The sequence below is a fragment of the Aythya ferina genome, assembly GCF_964211825.1.
Source record: "Aythya ferina genome assembly, chromosome: 2".
Taxonomy (NCBI): domain Eukaryota; kingdom Metazoa; phylum Chordata; class Aves; order Anseriformes; family Anatidae; genus Aythya; species Aythya ferina.
In genome coordinates this window covers 25,033,374-25,055,226 of record NC_140297.1, presented here as the reverse complement: position 1 = coordinate 25,055,226, position 21,853 = coordinate 25,033,374, and the positions used below count along the sequence as shown (strand labels likewise).

The following is a 21,853-nucleotide window of genomic DNA, read 5'->3' as shown; positions in this document are numbered from 1 at the left end:
CATTCATCTTCCAACACACAATTACTGGTATGTTTTCCCCTTAAACCTGTTTTTCTACCTCTCCTCCAGCCCTCTTGCCTTTCTCCACTAGATCCAACTCCCACCCCAAATCCTCTGTGGAGTCTGCTTTCCCTGGGCACCAGGCATGCCCCTCAGTAACCCCAGCTTTCAGCTTCAGGCCTTCCTCAGCAGTCCCTGTCTCCTTGTAGAGGTTTTTTTCCTGATCCCAGTCTCATATGCCTTGCTGGTCATTTTTCCTTCTTCTTCCCTCCGTAGCTCATAGTCTTCTTTCTCAGTCAGTTTCATTCACCCTGTCTCTCCACAGACACCCAGCCCTGATTGTTCTTAAACCCAACGAGGGGATGTCTTAGTCATCTCTTAGTCTTAGTCTGGCTTTCATACCCTATTCCCCTAGTCTGTCCAGATATTTTCATCTCTGTGGCTGAGTGCGATAGGTTCCCCTTCAAACATGGGATAGGCCATTTATAACGTAACAGGCTGTCTTCAAAGTCAGAAACTTGAGATGCCATGATGTCCTGCTGAGCTCCCCAGAGCTGGCCTGAAGTGTGCTCATTCAAACCAAAACCTTCTGAAAGTGCAATAATTATGCACTAGTGCAAGTCCTTACTGAGCATGTGCTGTTTTTCAGATTTATGACATGGCCAAATTTGGAGGAAAGTTTTACAGGAGTGGCCAAGTTCCACAGCCTTTGTTCCAAAACATGAGGGCACCAAAGCTTCTCAAAAAGAAGGTCACCAGAATTTAAGATGTGCAAACCATGTAGCCTCACTTATGGAAACCCCTGAACTACTTCAGCTGAAATATTCCAATAAAGCTGAGTATAAGCCAGAGAGATACAGTATGGAAAATATTAGTGTAATCAGTGAAATTTTGGTAAAGTTGTAAGATGCTGAATAAAGTAATCTTCAGTAATATGCCATGCTAGCAGCTTGAAGGTGTATATACATGCTGCTCATGATTGTTTTCCCTTACCATAAGGAATCTGGAGAATTTTGAGAAAGTCTCGAAGAGACTCTTTGTTTCCTTCAGTAGAAGCCAAGGTGCAAAATCACTTTGTTTTATTTATATATGTGCTATTCCCCATGGAATCCCATGGACCCCTTCCACATACCCTTATAGCCAACTATTGTGTATTCTACCACATGTGTAAAATGATTCTTACTTACTTTAAAGACACTACACACTTCCAGTCCCTAATGACATCTATAAATATAATGAATGCACAGTTAGGGACGTCAGTTGGTCACAAGCATTCACAGTAGTGTAAAAACACTGGGTTATGAAAAAGATCAGATCTGTGATAGAAATAAGTGTTGTTAAGTACTGATCACTGGCAGGCATGAGACTCCATTGAAGTCCCATTGAAGTCAGTGAAGTTCAAGGGCAGATCTATGCTTAGTACATAGCCATACCAATATCAAAATTGCTTTAGATATTGTCTTTTTCTCTCATTAAAATGAAAGTCCTAATTTTCATAAAATCATAGAATGGTTTGGGTTGGAAGGGACCTTAAAGATCACCCAGTTCCAACCCCTGCCTTGGGCAGGGACACCTCCCACCAAAGCCCCATCCAGCCTGGCCTTGAACACCTCCATGGATGAGGCATCCAAAGCTTCTCTGGAAAGCCTGTGCCAGGGCCTCACCACTCTCATAGTGAAGAATTTCCTCTTTATACCTAATTTAAACCTACCATCTTTTATTTTATAACCATTACCCATTGTCCTATCATACATGACCTCATAAAAAGTCCCTCCCCAGCTTTCCTGTAGGCCCCCTTTAGGTACTGGAAGACTGCTATAAGGTCTCCCTGGAGCCTTCTCTTCTCCAGGCTGAACAACCTCTACTCTCTCAGCCTGATATTTATTTTTTCTTTTCCATTCTCCACCCAGCCTGCATTTCTGCTTGAGATTGCCCCAGCTCAGAGGCAGGACCTTGCACTTGGCCTTGTTGAACTTCATGAGGTCACAGGCCCGCCTCTCAGCCTGCCCAGGTCTGTCTGGATGGCATCCTTTCCCTCCTTTGTGTCAATTGCACCACACAGCCTGATGTCAGCCAGCAAACTTTCCGAGGGTGCACTCAATCTCACTGTCCATCTCACTGTCACTGACAAAGATGTCAAACAGCGCCAGTCCCAATACTGGCCCCTGAGGATCACCACTCATCACTGATCTCCACCTGGGCATTGAGCCGCTGACCACGTCTCTTTGAGTGTGACCATCCAGCCAATTCCTTACCCACCAAGTGGTTCATCCATCAAATCCACATTTCTTCAATTTAGAGACAAGGATGTCATGTGGGACAGTGTCAAACACTTTGCACAAGTCTGGGTAGCTGATTTTTTTGCAACCTAATGAGCTATTATTCGGCATAAAATATGTAATACTTCACTGGAAGTCAGATTAATTAGAATAGGCTTCATTTTCCCATAAATGTACCGTTTCCTTGTCCAGTCTAAAACAAGGCAAGTCTTTTAAACTTTGAAAAAAAAGTATATTTATAGATCATTTATTATGGGAGTGGTAAGTAGTCTACTTCCTTGAGATGTAATTGATTAAAACTACTTTTGTACCTCACATGTGAGCTACAACACGTACATGACATTCCTGTGTACAGCATTTCCTGGTGAACTGTCATTCATCCCAAGTCCTAGAGACAGAAATGGTAAGATAGTTAAGAGAGGTCATCTGCAGTACCCTGCATTATTTTTCAGGCTGAAGATTATACCCAGAATTGTTTTAAGAAGTACTGAGTCTCCACATAATTGCTTTCAAGGCATATTGCCAGACTAACACTTCAATTATTCAGAAGAAGAAATAAAGGCCTCTTTTATTGTTGCTGATAACACCTTTCCTGCATCTGAAAAGATGTAAAATCCATTCTGTTTTTTTCAATAGTTGTGCTGTTCACTTCTGTTTTCCTTTTGCTGGGTTATGATGATAGATTATTTTATCCTTCTTCCTACTTAATTTCAAACAGGTTTCATTTTCAGATTTTCTTGCAGTAGCCCAAAACAAAACTATGTTTATCCGGTGTTTAAAGATGCTTTGTAAATAAAAAAAAAAAGCTTAAGGAGGGGTCATTTAGACCCATGTTTTGTAAAAGCTTCATATTACAAAAACTAACTTGGATCTAAATTCAGCCTGAGAGTATCCTTCTAATAACAATCAGACTGTCTACTCTTGTAAACATTTAGTTTCTGATCCCACAATCATTAATGATTTTAAACAGCAGTAACATAACCTCATGATATTAGCAACAACCAAAAAAAGCTAAAATAAATGTTCTTTTTTTCCCATTATAAAAAAAATCTTTTTCCCTGCAGACTGCCATTTTCCAAGAAAAATAGATAGTATTTGCTAAATGGAATGTTATACTCTCTAGAAAATATAGGGTATTTCTACTTTCTTGTCTCTAAATTACTTTTTAAAATAATAAAAATTAAAAACAAAGGCAGAAATGGATGTACATGATTCCACTGTCTGATGTTGTCTTCCTCTAACCACCCAAAGCTTTCTCTGAAATAAGTAGGAATTAAGTGTGTGTTCAGTGTTAGGGTAGTGCTTTTATGGCCTCTCCAGTTGTGTGTTTTTGTTGTTGTTGTTGTTGTTGTTTGTTTTTTTGTTGTTGTTGTTTCTTTAACACAGACTAATAACATTAGCTTTTTCGCGCATGACATTTTTGCCTCAGAGAAATAGGTGAGGTCCTATCGGCTTTTTGTGAACCTTCTGTGTACCTTTAAGTTTAACCCCTTGGAGCTTGCAGGATCATTAGGGACTTCTGATCTGCCCCTGTCCGAGAGCTGCATGCTCATAGTCCTGGTCTCTCTAGAGGAACTCTAGCTTCTAGTTCTGCTTTTCTCTCCTCTCCTCCTCACCGTCCATGGAGTCATACGTTGAAGGATTTCCTGGTGACTAGAGCATGTTATTTACATGAATTGCTCTGAAAGTTCATTGAAGGGGGAATATATTGCCACCTGTATATGGCTGTTAATGCTGTGGAAGTTTTTTGGAGGTGATGGGCACTCTTATTTCCTTGCAATGAATATGCAGGTAGATTTATGCATGGAATGACTTCTTCTCAATACAGATCTTTTTGAGGAAAAGGCACACGCAAGCTTCATCATGATGATGGGGAAACATAGACTATGAAACTGATTTTTCCAAGGCAATCTAGTCAACTGGTGGCAAGGCTGACGTTGTCACAAGGGCTCTTGGCTCCCTCTCTCAGACCATTAGGATACTTACACTAGCTCTTAAGTATTAGTTTCTATTTGATTTATTCTTCCTATTCAAGGATGGATTACATACTGAGATAAACAGTTTAGAAGACCTTTTTTTGTGTGTGCCTATTTTTATCATTTTTATAAGGACTCTTCCTGGACAGTTAGGATCCATGAGTGATTCACAGAGCAGCAAAAGGGACATGACTCAGGAGGAGACCTCCTGCATGTATTTTTCATCCTCAGGCAAAACCTTTTAAAGCAGCAGATTTCCATTCCATACTGGGTGCTCCCTCATGGTGTGTCTCCACCACACCAGTGACAGTTCAGCCTGCCTTTGAGCATCATTCCTCCCCAGGAGTCTCCAGGATGAGGGATTGCCACTAGCAGCAAACAACATTGCTACTGATTGGTTAGGGAAAGCTAAAGCATTTCTGTGTAAATCGGATGTTTCCTTCTCTCCTGGAGGCTGAGCATGCCTGTGTTTCATGATCCCTGTGCCTATAAACTGATGTCCAATGCCTGAAGCTGGAAATGTTCACTTTGTAACATCCAGAGCACAGCTAAATCCAATTCTGGAGTATTAAAAATATGTCTCAGTGCAGCAGCTCAGATAGCAAAAGCAGAGTGTGCATATTAGTGCACACTTCCTTAACCAGCCCTGAAATCAGAGTCTGTCAAACAGATGCCTGGAAGTGGATTTGGACTCTTACAGAAAGTGTTTCCTGTCTTAGACCTTTCTGCACACAGTGTACAAGGGGTTAACAAGGGAGCTACTTTGCAAACAGAGGCAGAAGGTCATTGGCGGCAACAGCAAAGACTCCTACAGCCTGCCATGGAGAGCCTTTCACCCGGCATTTCCCACCCAGGGGACTGTAAACATTGGCTCGCAGCCATGGAGTCCTACAGAACTTCTCTTTACTTTCCGCATATACATTTATGCGTCTTAATGGACACTGAAGCACGGCAAGTTAGTCCTGCATGTGCAGAAGGAGAGAGGGAGCTTCTGTTCAAATTTGAGAGAGGAGGGAAAGAGCCATTACTCACGCTGGAATTTGAAAACATAGAGATATGCTTGTTCGGTGGTACTTCATGTAACATAGCTGCTGTTCTCAGGCAAACTTTCTCAACTCACTGGAATGTGTAGAATGCTGTCACTTCATCAGAACCCAGAAGAGCTCTTTTATCTGCCATTTGTTAGTAACTAGCAATATTGTTCTTATCTCGTTGTCCTTTAGCCTGATGCAGTGCCCTCAGACATGAGAACTTGTAACATGAAAGCACTCATTACCTTGAGCATTCCTTTTTGTATTGTCTGAAGCTTTTATCTCTCTAGCTTAAATAAGATGCTTTGTATCAATTTTGAGAGAGATGAGTCATCTGTAAAAGGCTGTTCTGCAATATCATTTTCACAATAGAACATTTTACATTTTTATAAGACTATTACCACTCTGGAAGAGTCCTCAGCCATTTAGACTAAGTCAGATCTTTTTCACCCAACTACTCTATCCATAATTAATTTCCTAAAGAATCTGACTTCTTGAAAATAACCAAAAATAATAATACAAGCTTTAAAGATAAAGCTGGGAAATAAAGCTTTGCAAGTTCTAGTACTGGACCAACAGTAACTTTCTGTTTTTCTGCTGAATCATCTGATTCATAAGATCAGTATAAGAAGTCCTCTAGCACTTAACAATGGACAAAAATTTCTTTGGGGTTCTTTAAAAATTTGTGCTTTGCTTTGTACTGCAAATCATAAGTTTTGGCCAATGAGTGGTGTATCAAGTAGCAAGGGAGGAGATGTTGCTTCTCTCTCCACAGAACAAAACAGAGTGCCATCCTCTAGAGCTTTTCTGAGTACCATCTATTAGTCAGAGAGAGAAAATACATTCTGCCTAGATCCAAGGTAGACTCCAGCCTGGTTAATGTAATTAATGCCTGACTTTATTTTTATCCAGTGTTGGTCTAATGTAAAATGCATACACATTCCAGAGAGCAGTATCCAGAAACTCGGCTCCTCGCCCCTTCCAGCTGATTGTCCTTAAGCACTCAGCTACTTTCAGACACAGTCTTGCCCCATGACTCATATACTCCTGGCAGAATAGTGACTTGGCTTCAGCAAAGGCAAGGAAAGAGCTGTCACCCAAAAAGCCCCTAGCCTAGTGGTCAAATTCTTTTCTTGGACGTAGGAAGTGCCTGTTAAGTCCCCTTCAGGCTGTGTTTCCACTTTGAGATTAACATAATAACATCTGTAAAAGATGTTAATGTGGATGCAGACACGTATTGCTTTCACTGCCACTCCTACTTATGGGCTTCACTTAGGTGGGACTCCGTATGGACTTCTGAGGAGAACATTCAGGTATCTAGAGTATCTGTCTGCCTAAACATACATCACACAGTAGAGCTTCAGCTGAAACACAGATGCTTGTTTCTGCGATGCAGGTCTTTATATATATGTGTGCCCATCTACACTGAATACTCACAGACATTTTCAGATTAAGAAATGAATTTAATGAGCAACGATGTCTACAAAACTCATAACCATGGAAAGTCAGTGGCTAGCGTCCAACATTTTGATGGGTCTGAAGCCTACAAATATATTTAAATATGATATTCTGACACCCTGAAGACTCCACTTAGCCTTTCTGTCCTTTCTATGTCGTCCTTGGCTTTGCCATGGAATTAAAGGCTTACAGCCAGTCCTTGTCCTGCTGATATTTACTTCAAACCACAACTCATTTCTAATGATCTGTGATGCACTCGTGTATAAACACATATACCTATCTGTCCATCGCAAACAGTAAGTTCATCTTGTTTGTTTGTTTTGTTTTGTTGTTTTTGAAACCTTTATAGTTCCAAGCCTCTGTTTTCATTTATCCTTCTGCATTCATGTCAGCTGTCATAATAGGACTGAAGTTTACACCCTTGTGAAGTAGTGAGGGCAGATGCATCCCCAAGAGGAGCTTCTACTGCAGAGAAGCTGCCTTGTTTGCAACCCTGGGTTCCCTTTGGGTTTTGCTGTAATATAGGAGGTTTAACTGTAAACTATTGCTTCACATGAGTATCATTGACAGATGTTGCTCCACCAAACCTTTAATATCCTATCAGTGACACTGGTACTTTGCCTCCAGGCCTCTCCTTAAGCCATGCTAGAACCTGTATCACTAGCAGCACAAGCCTCTACTTCCAGCAGGGACATCACTTCACCAGTCTTCTTTGGAGGAGAGCTGTGTGGCTGCATAACACTGCATCAGGTGCTGTATGAGCTTCCCCTGTACCACACCATGCTGCTTGGGAAAGGTTACAGTGCTTGGTGCTATGGGTAAATGAGTATTTCTCTTAGGAGTTGATGGGACATATCAACAAAGAGAGCCCAAAGTGACAACAATATTTTTTAACAAGGATTGCTAAAATGTAGCCTCATTATGGAAAAGTAAGTTGAGATTTCTCCTGTGTACCAGCTTTGAAAGTTACCCAGACCAATATCTTAATTGTAGATGTGCCAAAGACACTCTTGTCCAAATCAGACTTTCAGTACAAAAGACACTTGGAGAAATATTTTGAGATTAATTGTGACTGAGCTTATAACATGTTTTATTTTATTGCACATTCTGGATGAAGGCTAGGTAAGCTCTTACTCAGCAGCTAACCTGCTGATGCACACATCCTCTGCACACACTGGCAGATGCAAAGATAAAACTCTCTTACTTGCATGCACTGACTGCTATTTGTGTCTTTACTTTCCTATACAAGTCTTGCCATTAACTCAAAGCACAGCAGTAGCTCATAAGTTTCAATCTCAACTGAATGAAAACTGTATCCTGTAGAAGTTGCTTGCACCAAGTTTCCCCTTCTATAAAGTCCCAAGCTGGAAAACTTTTTTTCATAAAAATCTATAACAACTCCAGCTCCTAGCAGAATTCTGTGTTAAGCTGTCATCCAGGAGTTACACATGCCTGTAAATGGTTTGGATTCTTTCCGTCTTTTTGAAAGTGACTCATTTGTTCAGGCCACTTTTGGTGTTCATATTTCATTACAAATTTTAATGAGAAAAATTATTATTTTTTTAGTTCTACCTTCTTTCCCACCTGGAAGTAGTCATAGAGTCCGCAGTAAAGCCTATCACCTAGATAACTGGCAGTATTTATTCTATTCTTTGAGACTGAATTTTGTTTGTGCATCATCTCCTTTTGTTAAAGATGGTTTGAAATAGAAGAGTACCCAAGCTCCATGGGAGAGAGGTCTGTGGTGGCCTTCATGGTTTTGCTTTATTTAGGTTTCTCTGTTGAGAACCAAAGCCTAACACAGTGCCTCAGGAAGTGGGGAGACTTTTTTCTATTAACCAGACTGGTTTTCTAGTAGCATTGAAAAGCTGGTCTTCGTTATAAAGCCAAACCCTAAGTGGCAAGGCTTGGATTCTCTAGTCTAGCCATGATGAACTCGGAAAGAGACAAGGCAGTCACAAGGGCAGCTTCGGGAAATCTCAGCATCCCCTTATCTTGGAGCCAGCCATGGTTTGCTCCTTGATACAAGCTAGAGCTACATGGTCTTGTTCTCCCAGGGACTGGGCATAAGTGAGGTGAGAGACAAAGAAAAGATGGATGCTACCCAGCTCAGTGGGAATATGGATGGTACTGAGTTGGTTTTGTAGCTACCTAAACACATAGAGCAGAGCAAAGCAACCAGAACAAGTTCAAGATCAGATACTAGAAATTGCAACCATTTCCTCAGCTAGCTAATGCCAACAGGTGAATGACATGAGTGGCAATGGGCCAGATTGCTGTGGTCAGATCCAGAACAAGATGTGCATTCCAAGGCACCCACACAGGCTGCCATCTTTTTAAGGCTTTTTTTTTTTCTTTTGGTATTGTGCGAGGAATTCTTTCTTCTAGTAGGTGTTTGACTTAACTACATAAGAAACCAATGGTGTTTATTTCCTCCTGCCTTTGTGTTTTTTTTTCAGCTCTGAGGTGGATTATTAGAACTTGCTCTTTCAGCCTACAAATTTCATTTGATTATTGAATCTTGAAGCAGGACTGAAGAGTGGTAAAGCCCATCATTCTCAATGCCTTTAAGTATCTCTGTATAAACTGCAATATCAAGAAAGGCCTTATTGCATGCAAAGCTGACCACTTCTGTAAAAACCTGAGCCATCCCATATTCCATGGAAGGCTGCTCTGTACCTCAGAGATTAAGGCATCGTGGTTTTGATTTTAGTACATAGCAAGCATTGGCAAGTCTTTCTTACATTTCCATGTGCTCTGAACCAGGTATTGTGATGATACTGATGTTATTTTTGCTTCTTTATTTTTATATAGAGATAAAACACTTTTCAAGTGAAGTGTTAGGTATTCTCTAAGAAATGTTCTCTGTATGGTATCAGTACAGAATTCTATGAAATATTGTGCTTAATGGAAATATATTTCCTTGTATTATCTTTGAGATAAGTTCTGTGTTCTTACTAATGGGTGAAAATATTACATCATCTTAAGAGCCTTTTCCTTTCTAGTAGCTGTTTCACGCAGCTGCTTAGTGCACAGAGACTTTTGAGGTAAAAGCCACTGAATGTAGGTAAAGTGTCTTCCGCAAGTATTTATATATGCATGTATGATGTGCAAACACACACACACATACACACACACAGACATACACATATACTAACATGCAGTCATGCTCACAACGGATGTACCTAGAAATATTCTCCAGCACTGCCATCACACTTGGTTATGTGGTTCTTCCTAGAAATAAAAAAGCAAAATTCTGATCAGTTTTGTGTGTATAAACCATCAAAGAAATGAATGGTTTCTTTATATGTTAAGTTATCTCACAGTTGATGCTAAATCTTGCTTTCATCAAAGGACAAATGTTTTAACATAAAAAAGAAGAGCTCACATTCTAAAATAACAACTTGGTAGTGGGTGGTATGTGTGATCAGGATTTTTCTCTTCTATAAATAGATGTTTTTTTCGTTCATCATTTAACTAATGAAATAGTAAGAACGATCTTTCTACTTTTCACAAAGCAGGTAATTAAGCTTGCCTCTAAAACTGATACAAATATGAATAAAGAGATAAAACTGTTATTACCGTGTGCATTTCATAAGACCCATACGACTCAAAAAGATGTCATTTGTGTACATATTTATATATATATATATACATCTTTTAGTCAAGGAATGAATTACTTTCTAAAAGCCACCAGGGTAGTTTGATTCATTTTTACTGTAAAAGGGAAACTATTTCAATGTGTCTATAAAAAGAAAAAATACCATCTTTCTCTAAGAAAGAAACATTGCAACCAGCCATACCTATATCTATATCTGCAATGAAACTGGAAGTGGTTATATAGTAGTGGAAGAACCACTATTCGATGATGATGATGATGATGATGATGGTGAATATTAATATTAATATAAATATTAATATCAATATCAATATTAATAATAATATTAATATTGATATTGATATTAATATTATGTTCAGACTGATACTATCCCTGGGAACTAAAGCACATTGTATAATGTAGAGGTTATTACCTGTCTCCATTGCAGTTAGCAATAACATTAGGTCTTCAGAGATAGATTAAAGAGTCCCAGGCTCTTTACAAACACAGAACATTCAGTGAATCTTACAGGCACAGTTATAGGAAAAGACATTAAGACAGTCCCCATCAAATAAAGCAGGCACGCTCCTCTTCCACACCAGGGATGAAAAGTATGTTGAAGTCATTTTTCCAAGGCTAAAAAGCTCATGTTACCACCACTTATCTTGGCCTTATCACACTTTTTAGACAGGTGTGTTTTGGTGGGTTGCTGTGCGAGGTGCTGCAGGATGCAATGAGGCATCAACCTCTCTCTTCCTCTTCCATCTCTCCCTGCTTGCCCCTTCCACACAGCCCAGGCTACCCCTTCCCTTGGCTCCTGGGACCCCCCCACATACAAATGCACAGTTTACCTATAAGAGGTCTGTGTACTCTGCTGATGCAGGGTTTTGAGGTGCCTCTGGTGGGCATGGAGGAAGGGGAGGTGGGGAGCAGCCCCACTCCTGGAGCAGAGCAGCCAGGGACAGGGACATGTGGGTGCAGGAGGACAGGAGGCAGGCGTGCCCAGGCTGAAGGCCTGCCTGTGGGACGCGGAGCAGGGCCCGCCTGGGCTGCCCGGGCAGGCACCGAGCAGCACACAAGGTAGATGTCAGAGCCTGAAGTCCTGCAAAAGTGCCATCTCCTCCTTATATAGGGTCACCTACCTTCTGGATTGCCTCCTCTGCCCTGCCCCATGCTGGTTGTGAATCACTATTCCAGACCGCAGGTACTGAAATGTGGTATTTTTTAATACTACATTGAATCCATATTAAATAATGCTACACTGTCAGTCCAGCAAGGCATTTGTAAGCATTCTCATTTAAGACATTACATTTCATCTTCTGAGACTCTGTGGAGATTCAGCACAACATTTCCAGCAAGCAAGAGCGAAGTACATTAGAGAGAGAGTCTGCAGTGGAGATTGAAGCCAGGCTTCAATCAATATGCAAGCCCCGATTTTAGCCATCTGTAATTCAGTCTTCTCCACCAGTCTGTGGTGAATGTGTCAGGCTTATTTACACAGCTGAGGAAAAATTTTCTACAAAGTTTGAAGAAAATTAGGCAAGTCATTTTAGTCTCTCAGCCCTAAATAAGAAGCCATGCTGTAGCAGCTCCATCATGAAATTTTAAAGATTGCACTTTAAACCCTCCTGAGCAGTTTGAAGCAATAGAGAGGTTTTTTGTGATGTTGAGGAACCATAAAGCAACACTACAGAACTATATTCTGCATGCTGCACCATATATGTTACAGTTACATCCACTTATTTCTACTCAAAAAAAATAAAGGACAAAAATAAGTGAAAAAGTAAAAGATTCCCCAAAGGTAGTGTGAAAGCTTTATTAATGAGAATTGAACAAAATAACTGAGTTTAAAAGCTTTTTAAAAAGTTACAAATAATCTTTCATGAGGCTGAATTGCTTTAAACAACAAAACGAGCCAGTGTCTAATGGCAAATATCTTGAACAAAATCAGCACCAAAAAACAGTACAGTAGAAACCACAATCACAAAAGCAAAAGATTTGGAAGAACTTTATTTGGATTAAAGGATACTTTGTAAGAATTTAAGCATCCTGTTAATTGCTTTTGTGGAGTGATGTCTATGAAAGTTAATATCTTAAGAGGTTTTACAGGCCTCCTCAAAGTCCCTTCAGAAATAATCGGAGTAGAATTAATCACATCCAGCTTTAGATGTCTGCAATGAAGATGTCTACATGCGGGCCAGTCAGCTAGATTCCCCTCACAGACAGCAAGCAGTTACAGCATGTGTTCATTTGACCAGTACAACACACTCACTGTAAAATAAGTTGAATGGCACCCTGGGAATACCAGCTTCTTGCCTCTGAGTGTAAGGGAGTCTGTTTGACTGGCTCAGATGTAGATACCTAATGTTATGTGAGATGGATCCTTGTTCAGGTGCTATCTCGCTCTAATTTCTCTTTATGAGGACTCTGTAGAAGAACTAGACTGCGTTATGTATTGGGAGATGAAGCAGAAAATATCTGAGTAAAATTTTTCATCTATGAAGCAATAGTTATGGATATGGGATACAAAAGCAAAAGAAACACTACTCTCTCTTTTCATGACATCCAATGTCTTTCATTGGTTTCTACATGCAAACTTTTGTGACCTTTTAAACCCCATGTTTAATCTTAGATCTGGCTGCATCCAGTTTTAACAGCCCAGTTTTCTTCTGCCCTGTAAATGGGAAGAGAGGGGAAATAGCTTCCCTGCGAGGCTTGCCATTACCCCTTGAGCAAATCTGGGTGGGATGAGGAGCGGGCCATGATCCCCCAGCCCATCACCCTCCTGGAGCCCCTCTGGTTCAGCGGAGATGAGGGAAGCATAGCAAAATGCCTTCTCTCTGGAGTGAAAGGAAGACCCGGAGCCACAGCGTGACTCACTGGCTGGTGGAATAAAGCGTGCCAGGAAACATTCGTGGGTACTGGAGCTCAATTGTCTATACTGTTAAATTATTAGAATGGTTCCTGGCACAGTTTTGAGTTATGCCAACTAGCCTTCCCCCAGACAGTTCCTAGGCAGTTAAGCATGGACCAGAGACCATTCCCAATAAGCAGTTTGCATGCGGTCACCTTTTTTTGGAGGCTTGAGAATTTAGTAACATGGACATAGGCCACTCTGTGCCTGTTGGTCTCCGTGCCAAAGGAACATTTCCTGTCCCATTTAATTTCCCAGCACAGACATAGCCACTGTGTTACAGTCTGATCCCTGCTTTGTTCCTGTAGCTGTGCAACTGGGCATTGGTCTGTACTTAAAGTCTGTGGCAAACCGAAATGTAGTCTTTTGTGTCTATGTTACTCAACCCCATCCCTAAACCTCTGTTTATCTTTGTCTTTTTTGAACTGTATGCTATTCAGACAGCAACTATATTTGGAATGGGCTGTGTGTAATGTGCAGATCCATTTAAATTAAGCAGTTATCCAGAAGTGAAAATCTGCTCTGTAAAGTAAATGGAAATTAAATGAGACAGACACGATGCCTAGATCCTGTGTTTGCACTACTAGTGAGCAGATATGTGCTACTAATCTGATTTTACATCAGCAATAGGGATCATGAAGTGCAGGACTGAAACTCCTGGGCCTTAGGTGGTCCCAAATAGCAACGTCTGTGAGGTATAATAAGGCAGACTGCTTTATTTGAAAATAAAGCTATCTTTCTTCTTCAGACTCTAAATGCAGCTTTCCCCTGACATCTCACTGAGCACGTTTCCTTCTTCAGGGAGTCTGACACAGTGTTGGCACAATTTGGCAGATGTTCTTTCCTTTCTAATGTCTCTCAGATATATGCTTCATTTAATTTCATCCTGATGTGGTGCCTAAACCTACTGACATTGAAATGCTAAGAAGCAGTGATCTGCAGCTACTGATACTGTTTTTTTATCTGCTATCATCCCATCTTATCTGGGTAGTAAAATATAAAATGTGCACTGGAAAAGGAGTGTATCTGCTCCCTTAGGTCCCAGTGTGCAAATTATTCTCAGTTTTCTTGTACATAACATAATCCGTAGGAAATATAAACATCATGGTACCCCCAGAACTGACAGAGCAGGCTGCAAAGCTTAAGGCAGTTTAAAGGGGGAACAAGAGATAATTTGGCTCAAAAATATTTGGAGGCATTCAGAAGAAGAGGGGACAGTGTGAAATTCTGGAGAGCTTGGGGGTGCACAGGAGCAGGCAGGGAGCGTGATGGAAGGTGGAGCACATGGTAAGTGGTAGGCATCAGGCCATGTCCACCTGGGCATTTGCATGTGAGCAGCACTGGGTTAGGCACATTCAGTGACATCAAGGGGCCACTGGCATGTGGCAGAAAGGCTGAGATGGGAGAGGAGCCGGGAGGTAGGGGGAGAGCTGAGAGGAACGTGGTTGTTGCATGAGAGGAGCTAAAGAGGCCAGGCAGGGTGACGGGAAAGAAGGAGGAGACACTGGAGGGAAGTTTATTAGATGAGAGGGCTAAAATGCAACATGGTCACTGAAGCCTACAACCTCAGAGGTAGCTAGGAGCCTTGTGCCACATTTAGGATCTCCATCAGCACGTAAGCACGAACCCCTTTTCCTACAGCTTGAACACCAACAGTCACAGTGCGTGTGTGGCAGATTTTCAGGGCAGGCAGAATTTAAGTGAAGTGCAACAAAGCAGAAGCATGGTGTTTTGATCCTAAAAGGGGGGCTTTATCATGAGCAAGTCTTGCAGGGAGAGCCTGTCTCACTGGTGGTGTGGCTTACCTAAGCAAAGCATTTTTTCATTCTAAGTCAGAACCATGCTAAAGAGGAAGCGATGATCTAGTTGTTCAGCCACCATATCCTGTGTTCAGAATAATTTTCATTTCTACTTATCTGCAAATGTTAATGGAATGTCCACAAATATTTTTTCTGGTTTCTATGGTAAGAGAAAGAGAGTGTGAAACTGTGTGTCAAAACCACTGCATCATTTGCCTCATCCTGTGCTTTTCAGGAGAAGACCCTGAGCACCAGGCGAGTCATCTGTGGCATTACGTGTGTGCAAAGTGACATTTAGTAAATTTTGATCCCTTTCAAGTTCATGCTTCAGAACACAGGCTTGCACATTACAAACCATATGGGTTACTTGATCACTTTTATAATTACCGTAACGACAGAGTATATCAAAACAGCTCCACACAGATTACTTCCTCTCTGACTATAAAGCGACCAAAAGGCACTTGCTGGAATTCAGCTGCAAGACTTTGGAAATAACTCTTTTTAAGGTTTAAGGTTTCCAAATTACTCAGAGGCAGAATCTCCCATTGCCCTGCTCACACATGCGTGGAGCTCAGCAGCAGGGTGCAGGCGCTGGGGGAGCTGTGCCAGCACGCCGTCACGTGGGGGAAGCAGCAGACGTGCTGCGTGCTTCCGTGGCCTTCTGGAAACAGCCCCACTCCCCCAAGCCTGCGGCCAGGGGCCTGCCACGAGCTGTGATGCTCCTCTCAGGAAGGGGAAGGAAAAGAGCAGCCCCCTACCTTGATGTATTTCCCTGAGAAAGGGGCTTCAGCACAGGGCGCACCTCATCAGAAGTGCTCACCAAAGTGTCTCGTAACCGTGCATCCCCCAGTGCTCTGCCTACGAGAAGTGCAGGGGGTTAACCTTTGGTGGAACTGGGGAAAATAAAGCATCTTTTCACTTTATGAGAAAAGCTGTGAGGGTCTCAAATGAAGAATCACTGGGTTTGGTGGTATTTCCACAGATCCAGTGATCGCACAGCTCTTGCTCCTGACACAGCACCCAGCCACTGTCAAATAATAATGAGCCGAAATTGTTATACTTGACCCCTGAAAGCAGTGTTTCTTCAATAAGCTTTTCAGCAGATTTCCTGAGAAAGTGAAAATCAGAGTTTGAGAGAGATATCTGCACCATGAAAAATATGTGTATTTTTAGGAGGGATTCTCGCTGATTCAGATAGGCCAGTGCCAGTAAAAATCCCCTGACCTCAAGTTACATTTGTCTTCTTTCCCCAGAGTAAATCTTTGAAGAAACTTTAATTTTATATAGAGAGAAGTATTTTGGGAAAAGATAATTGATATGTTAACAAATTGGAAACAAGTCCAACGGAGTTAAATAATGCCCAGCTTGTTTATGTGAACAGGTAGCTGTACGTGGAGATTGCCAGTGCAGTACTTTGCACTGTGTTATTGAACTGTTTCAAAGACAAATTTTATGAATAGAGATCAAAGCGTTTAAAAGGAGTGTTAGCAAATATGACCACTTGTGCAAATATCCATGAACCTCCCTTCAAAAGCCTTTCAGTAGTTCCAAAGGCTGTCAGGGCATGTAATGATTGTAATAAATACTGTATTTGCTTTTGTTTCAGCTGGCTTTGACCAGCAAATTCGGCTGATTACTTCCATTGTTATTTTTGCTTAGAAGACAATTATATTGTTATCATTTAAAAATAAAACACTCTCCTTACACATTTCTGGGTACTGGTTTTCAAATTCAGAACTAACTATCTTAGTTAACATACTTTTTATTTTCGTGTCATCTTTGAACTTGTTTCTTTTCAATAATGCTTTTTTTTGTTTGTTTCATGCTTCGCATGAATTTTCATGAATTTCTTGTTTCTTAATGCTTTGTGCTAGCTGGAGAAAGAAACCACTAATTTTTGAGAACCTCCCTGCCTGTAGATTAATACTGATGGAAATTTAAATTATAGTATACGCTAAGAATATATTGCCATTTAGCTGACAATCTGTTATGGCTGGATTATAACTGCAGTCAGGAGCAGAATACTCCTGTAGCTCTGAGATTAAATTTGAGCAACATAATAGGTCACACGGGGCTGTAAGGAAGCTCCTTGTGTTCTTCTGTAAATAGACTGAAGATACAGTCTGCCTCATCTGTATTTGGTCTACTTGTGGGAAACAAAAGGATAAATATAAGCTGTCCCATCTCCATTGTGGGTCCAATGTGCAGGACTCATCAAAGTACATTGGTGGAGTGGTGCCGGTAAAATTCCAACTGTGTCTCTACAATACATTGCAACATGACCAGCTGCCTTAAAGCAGGCGCTTTATGTGTCAGATGTCCCTGGGAAAAAACTGTAATCATTTGGAAATCAATTGTGAGAGAAGTTGGTGCTGGTGTAACCAGCAGCACGTGGGCAGAGACGGTCACAAACTGTGAAGGTCAGGAACCCGCCAAGGGTCCCAGCACTGTGTTCCTTGGTTAAAACAACAACAATTTAAGGTATCTCCCTGTGCAAGGACACCACGCTGGGCAGCACTGGGCCTTTTGTAATGGGCAGCTTTGGGGAGGTTTTAACTTAATCTGCATCCAAATGATAAAATAATGAGTGCCTTCAGTTCAACATGAACAAAACTTCTGAGACGGGTAGGACGTTTTTACCCATGTTGGCCAGTAAACTTCAGTTAACCCCATTTCTTTAGGAAAACAAACAAACTATGAAGAATTTCGGATAAAGATTAGCTACACATTCTGTTTTGTCCTATAGGTAAACCCACATTTTTCCTAATTTACTGGTTTCCAATTTTGGTGTCAACACCTAGGGGGTCCAAAAAAAAGTGTTTAAGAAGAGCAGGCCTTGTTCAACAGACTAACTAATGTTTGTTCCATGGGGAGTGTGAAGCTCTACTGGAAAATGTTTGGGGTCTGTAAGTTTCAAAAGCTTTAAAGAATTGTTCTGATAGTGTGCTGTGATATCACACCAATGCTGTACAATGATACTGTATTTTTGCTATGCTGTGAAATGCACTGTTCTGGAGAAGTGATCTCACTTCCTGACTCATCATCACTGCAGCTATACATAAGGAGATTTTTCCATACAGGACCTTTCTCTATGCACTTGTCAAATCAGTTTGCCATAATCTGTGAGGTTTTGCAATTTGGATGAAACTAAATTGGATCTGTGTACAGCAACACTTATAAGGTTGCGATTCTGTAACTAAGCATGCTCTATCTTACCTTCCTTTTTGTTTTACAGGTTGTTACTTTGTGGTATAGAGCGCCTGAAGTTTTGCTTCAGTCCAGCTATGCAACACCAGTGGATCTTTGGAGTGTTGGCTGTATATTTGCAGAAATGTTCCGTCGAAAGTAAGAAATGCTGTCATATTTTCTTCACTGTTTAATTTGAAATTTAAAAAATGTGCAATGATTTCTGTTACAATACCTTAGACCATGATTATATTGGAAAGGACTGATAGGATGTTTCATTTACAGCACAGAACATAAGCACCCATTGCAAATTCATACTTTCCTCTGCCTTGGAGCCTTTCTTTCTGAATGGGAGTCTCCATTAGCTCTTGATAAAGCCCAGATGAGCATCGTTGTATTCCTGTTACACCTGAATCCAAATGTAGATAAATAAGGCCTAGAGGAGCTAGTGATTGTTTTCAGTAAAGCTACGTTCTGGAAAGAATTTAGCCTGAAGAAGGCAAGTCCTAGTGTTCAGCAGAGTCTTCTTGCTCTGGAGTTGGTGCATTAGCCCATCAGTTGTTTGCTTGCAGTCCTCCTCCTCTCTTGGCATATCCATGATCTTCAAAGTCACCATAAAGAGTTGATTCCCAGAAACACAGAAACAGAGGTAGGAGTTTTTGAAGAATAAGTTATTTTTCCAGGGTGCAGCATAACAGAGACAGTTAAATGTAATAAAATAATAATAATAATGACTTTTTTTCTGATTCAATTAACTGTCAGAACTGTTTTTGCTGTAAAATATTAAAGCTAGATAGAGTTGATTTGTGAATGTGAGAGGAATACACATGTGCTGTTCTTTCCTTGTGGAAGGGCAGTAAAATGGAAGTTGTACTATGTAGGATGCGGAAAGGAGCAACCCCACAAAAACCTTAGCAAGATAGACCTGTTTCAATATTAACCTGATAATATACACGTTGGTTGAGCTTACTGGAAAAAAGTGTGATTGTCTAGGTGATCTCTGTAGAGAAACTGTATATAGTATTTTGTAACACCTACACAGTGAGATCAAAGAATATATGTAAAGAAAATGATACACTATGTGGTCTAAAAAACAAAATCAATATAATTTACAAGAAGAAACCATACTGCAAGGATCTTGAGAGAAAACTATTTAAAAACAGCAGATTGAAATAAATTTCTGCAATGTGAAGCTCAAAATACTAATTGGAGTCTCCCAAAATAATTTTGGGACTCCTCTATTTATTAATGTGGAAAATAATAATAATAATATGGAAAAATCATTTTTCTTGGGCTTCTTGCCTGGTCAAATGGCCTGGGTAGAATTAGTACACTCCACCCTCTGTGTGTGACTCAGAAATGAGGTCAGAAAATGAGAGGAAAGAAGAATGTGGATTTTAGGAGGATCAGTTAAGCCCTCCATTGCAATCTTTATGAGATTTAGTCTTATACCACACACTGCCAGGTTCACAGTGGCATTAGGCCATTGATATTTTTTTCTGATTTAAGCAGCAGAGACAACAACTTCATTTTAGGATTTATGAGAAGAATGATACAGGACAAACAGCTGAACATAGAACTTTATTATTTGTTCAAAACACCAATTTTTTTCTCATTTAATTTGTGGTATTCTGACAGATAAGAAATATTACCATATGCAAGCATTACTAAATTATTTTTATTTTTGTGATGTATGAGCCTCAATGACTCTCCAAATCACAAAACCCAACATAGTAAATTAAATTAGGGACAGTTATATTTTCTATTTGTTTATAAATACAAATATTACATTAATGTTACAAAATCAGAGATTTTTTTTAATGGAAATAAGATCTGACTTGAAGCGGAGTTTGATAAAACCAGGACTTCTACTATTCCTGCCAAATGCAGGGTCAGTCTGACATTCTCAGCCCTAAATCTGGGAGACAGTCAAAAACTGTAGAAGTCAGAAATCTGCCAAGTCTGTATGTACTATGTTGTTTCATTGGAGGCAATATGACTTTCACATACTGCAGTATACAAGCGTGATTTGGAAGACTAATCTAAAGCTTCATTTCCATAAAGCTACAATGAACAGCACTGAGCGCTATCTCCATGGACTGTTATACCGGGTTAATGTTGCAATACTCTGTATGATGTATATTGTCTTTCTGATTTTCTTCATGGATTGCAAAAGAAAGCACATGTTACTGTGACCTTGGTAGCAATAAACTGTAAAATTTTGCAAACTCCATGGATTATTTCCAAAAGATTGAATAAATGGAACAGCTATTTCTGCTGGAAAATGGTAGTGCCCTTGAGTAATCACCCATCTGCATTTCCACCAGTGTTGATAGGATAAGCATATGACAGTGTAGCTAAAGCTTAGAAGAGTATGTTGGTTTCACACTTAGACAACCTTCTTACTGTATTACTTGTTTCCTTATTTCCCTACTCTATTTTTCTTCCTTTTTGAAAGTTTTTAAAGCTTTGTTATTTTAAGAAATGTCCTGGGACTGCTCTCAGCCTCTTCATATCACAGATATTTTGCTGGAACTGATTTGGAAATAAAACGCTATACAGCATCACAAAATGTATCAGAATGCCACTTATGCCAAGCAAACATTCAAAAGTGCAAACACTTTTTTAACTAGAATTTTTTACTAGAATTTACTAGAATACATTTTTTGTAGGTAGTTGCAAATGCAGTCTGGGTTCTCTACTCTTGCACATGTATGGGAGAGCAGTGAGCTCTGCTTGAATCGTCTGCTGTCCCTATGTTTCTGATTACTATGTCTCTAAGTGGAAGACACCTCATCTAATTTCAACCACACTTAATCCAAACCAGTTTATGGCAAATGTTAGAAAGGTAACTTTTTATATAAAAAAAAAAAAAACATGCAAAAGCATATATACATATATGAATGCATAGACATATATAAATAAATAAATCTCTGTCTAGCTATACCCAGAGTAAGTGTGAACATTTTTCTCATCTTGGCTTGTTCATCTTGCCAAATGACGCTTCTCAGTTGAGAAGCAGGGTCCTGAAATCTGACGTTTGTATAAAGTCACAGCTATATTTGAAACTTGCACATTGTCATTATGGTGCAGATCTGTGGGCTTTTGCACTTTCATGTGTACATACTAGTGTCTTAGTCCATCAGGGTTTGTGGGCATGAAGAATGGGCACGTGAATGCACAAAGACTACATCCTGAAACCCAGCTGCTGATGAGAGCAGCCCCAAATAAAACCTTACATACAAGTGTCTTTAATGGTAGTTTCAGGGTTTTTTCACCTCATGTATTGTCAAGTAGATTGCAGTCACTTATAGCCATATTTGGGTGGACTGTCATTAGTTAACAAAAGTGTAAATGTATTAGTCACAGTGGCTCCTCTTTGATGATTTAAAAGCTAAGGTGTATTGATAATAATAACCAGTAAGGAAACCAGTGTGGTATGCCCTTGTGTGCTACAGTATCCCTCACCAATACAGCTGGCAGGACTGATGGCATCCTTTGGAAGATTGGCACATTTCATGTCTTGTGTCAGTCCAAACAGTCCTGAGCCATTTGCAATAATCTCACACGTTTATGTAAAGTAATATGTTTAGATAAAAATAAGGATTAATT

The 21,853-nt window shown here is 40.2% G+C and overlaps 1 protein-coding gene across 2 annotated transcripts in view; it reads left to right on the top strand.

Annotated features, from left to right (window-relative positions):
• Positions 1–21,853, top strand: part of CDK6 (cyclin dependent kinase 6) — a 128,674-nt gene that overhangs the window by 79,439 nt on the left and 27,382 nt on the right. For both annotated transcript variants that reach the window (XM_084512070.1, XM_084512071.1), the window contains exon 5: positions 18,291–18,400. In XM_084512070.1, the coding sequence (XP_084368196.1) occupies positions 18,291–18,400 (110 nt within the window). The remainder of the gene's footprint in view (positions 1–18,290; positions 18,401–21,853) is intronic.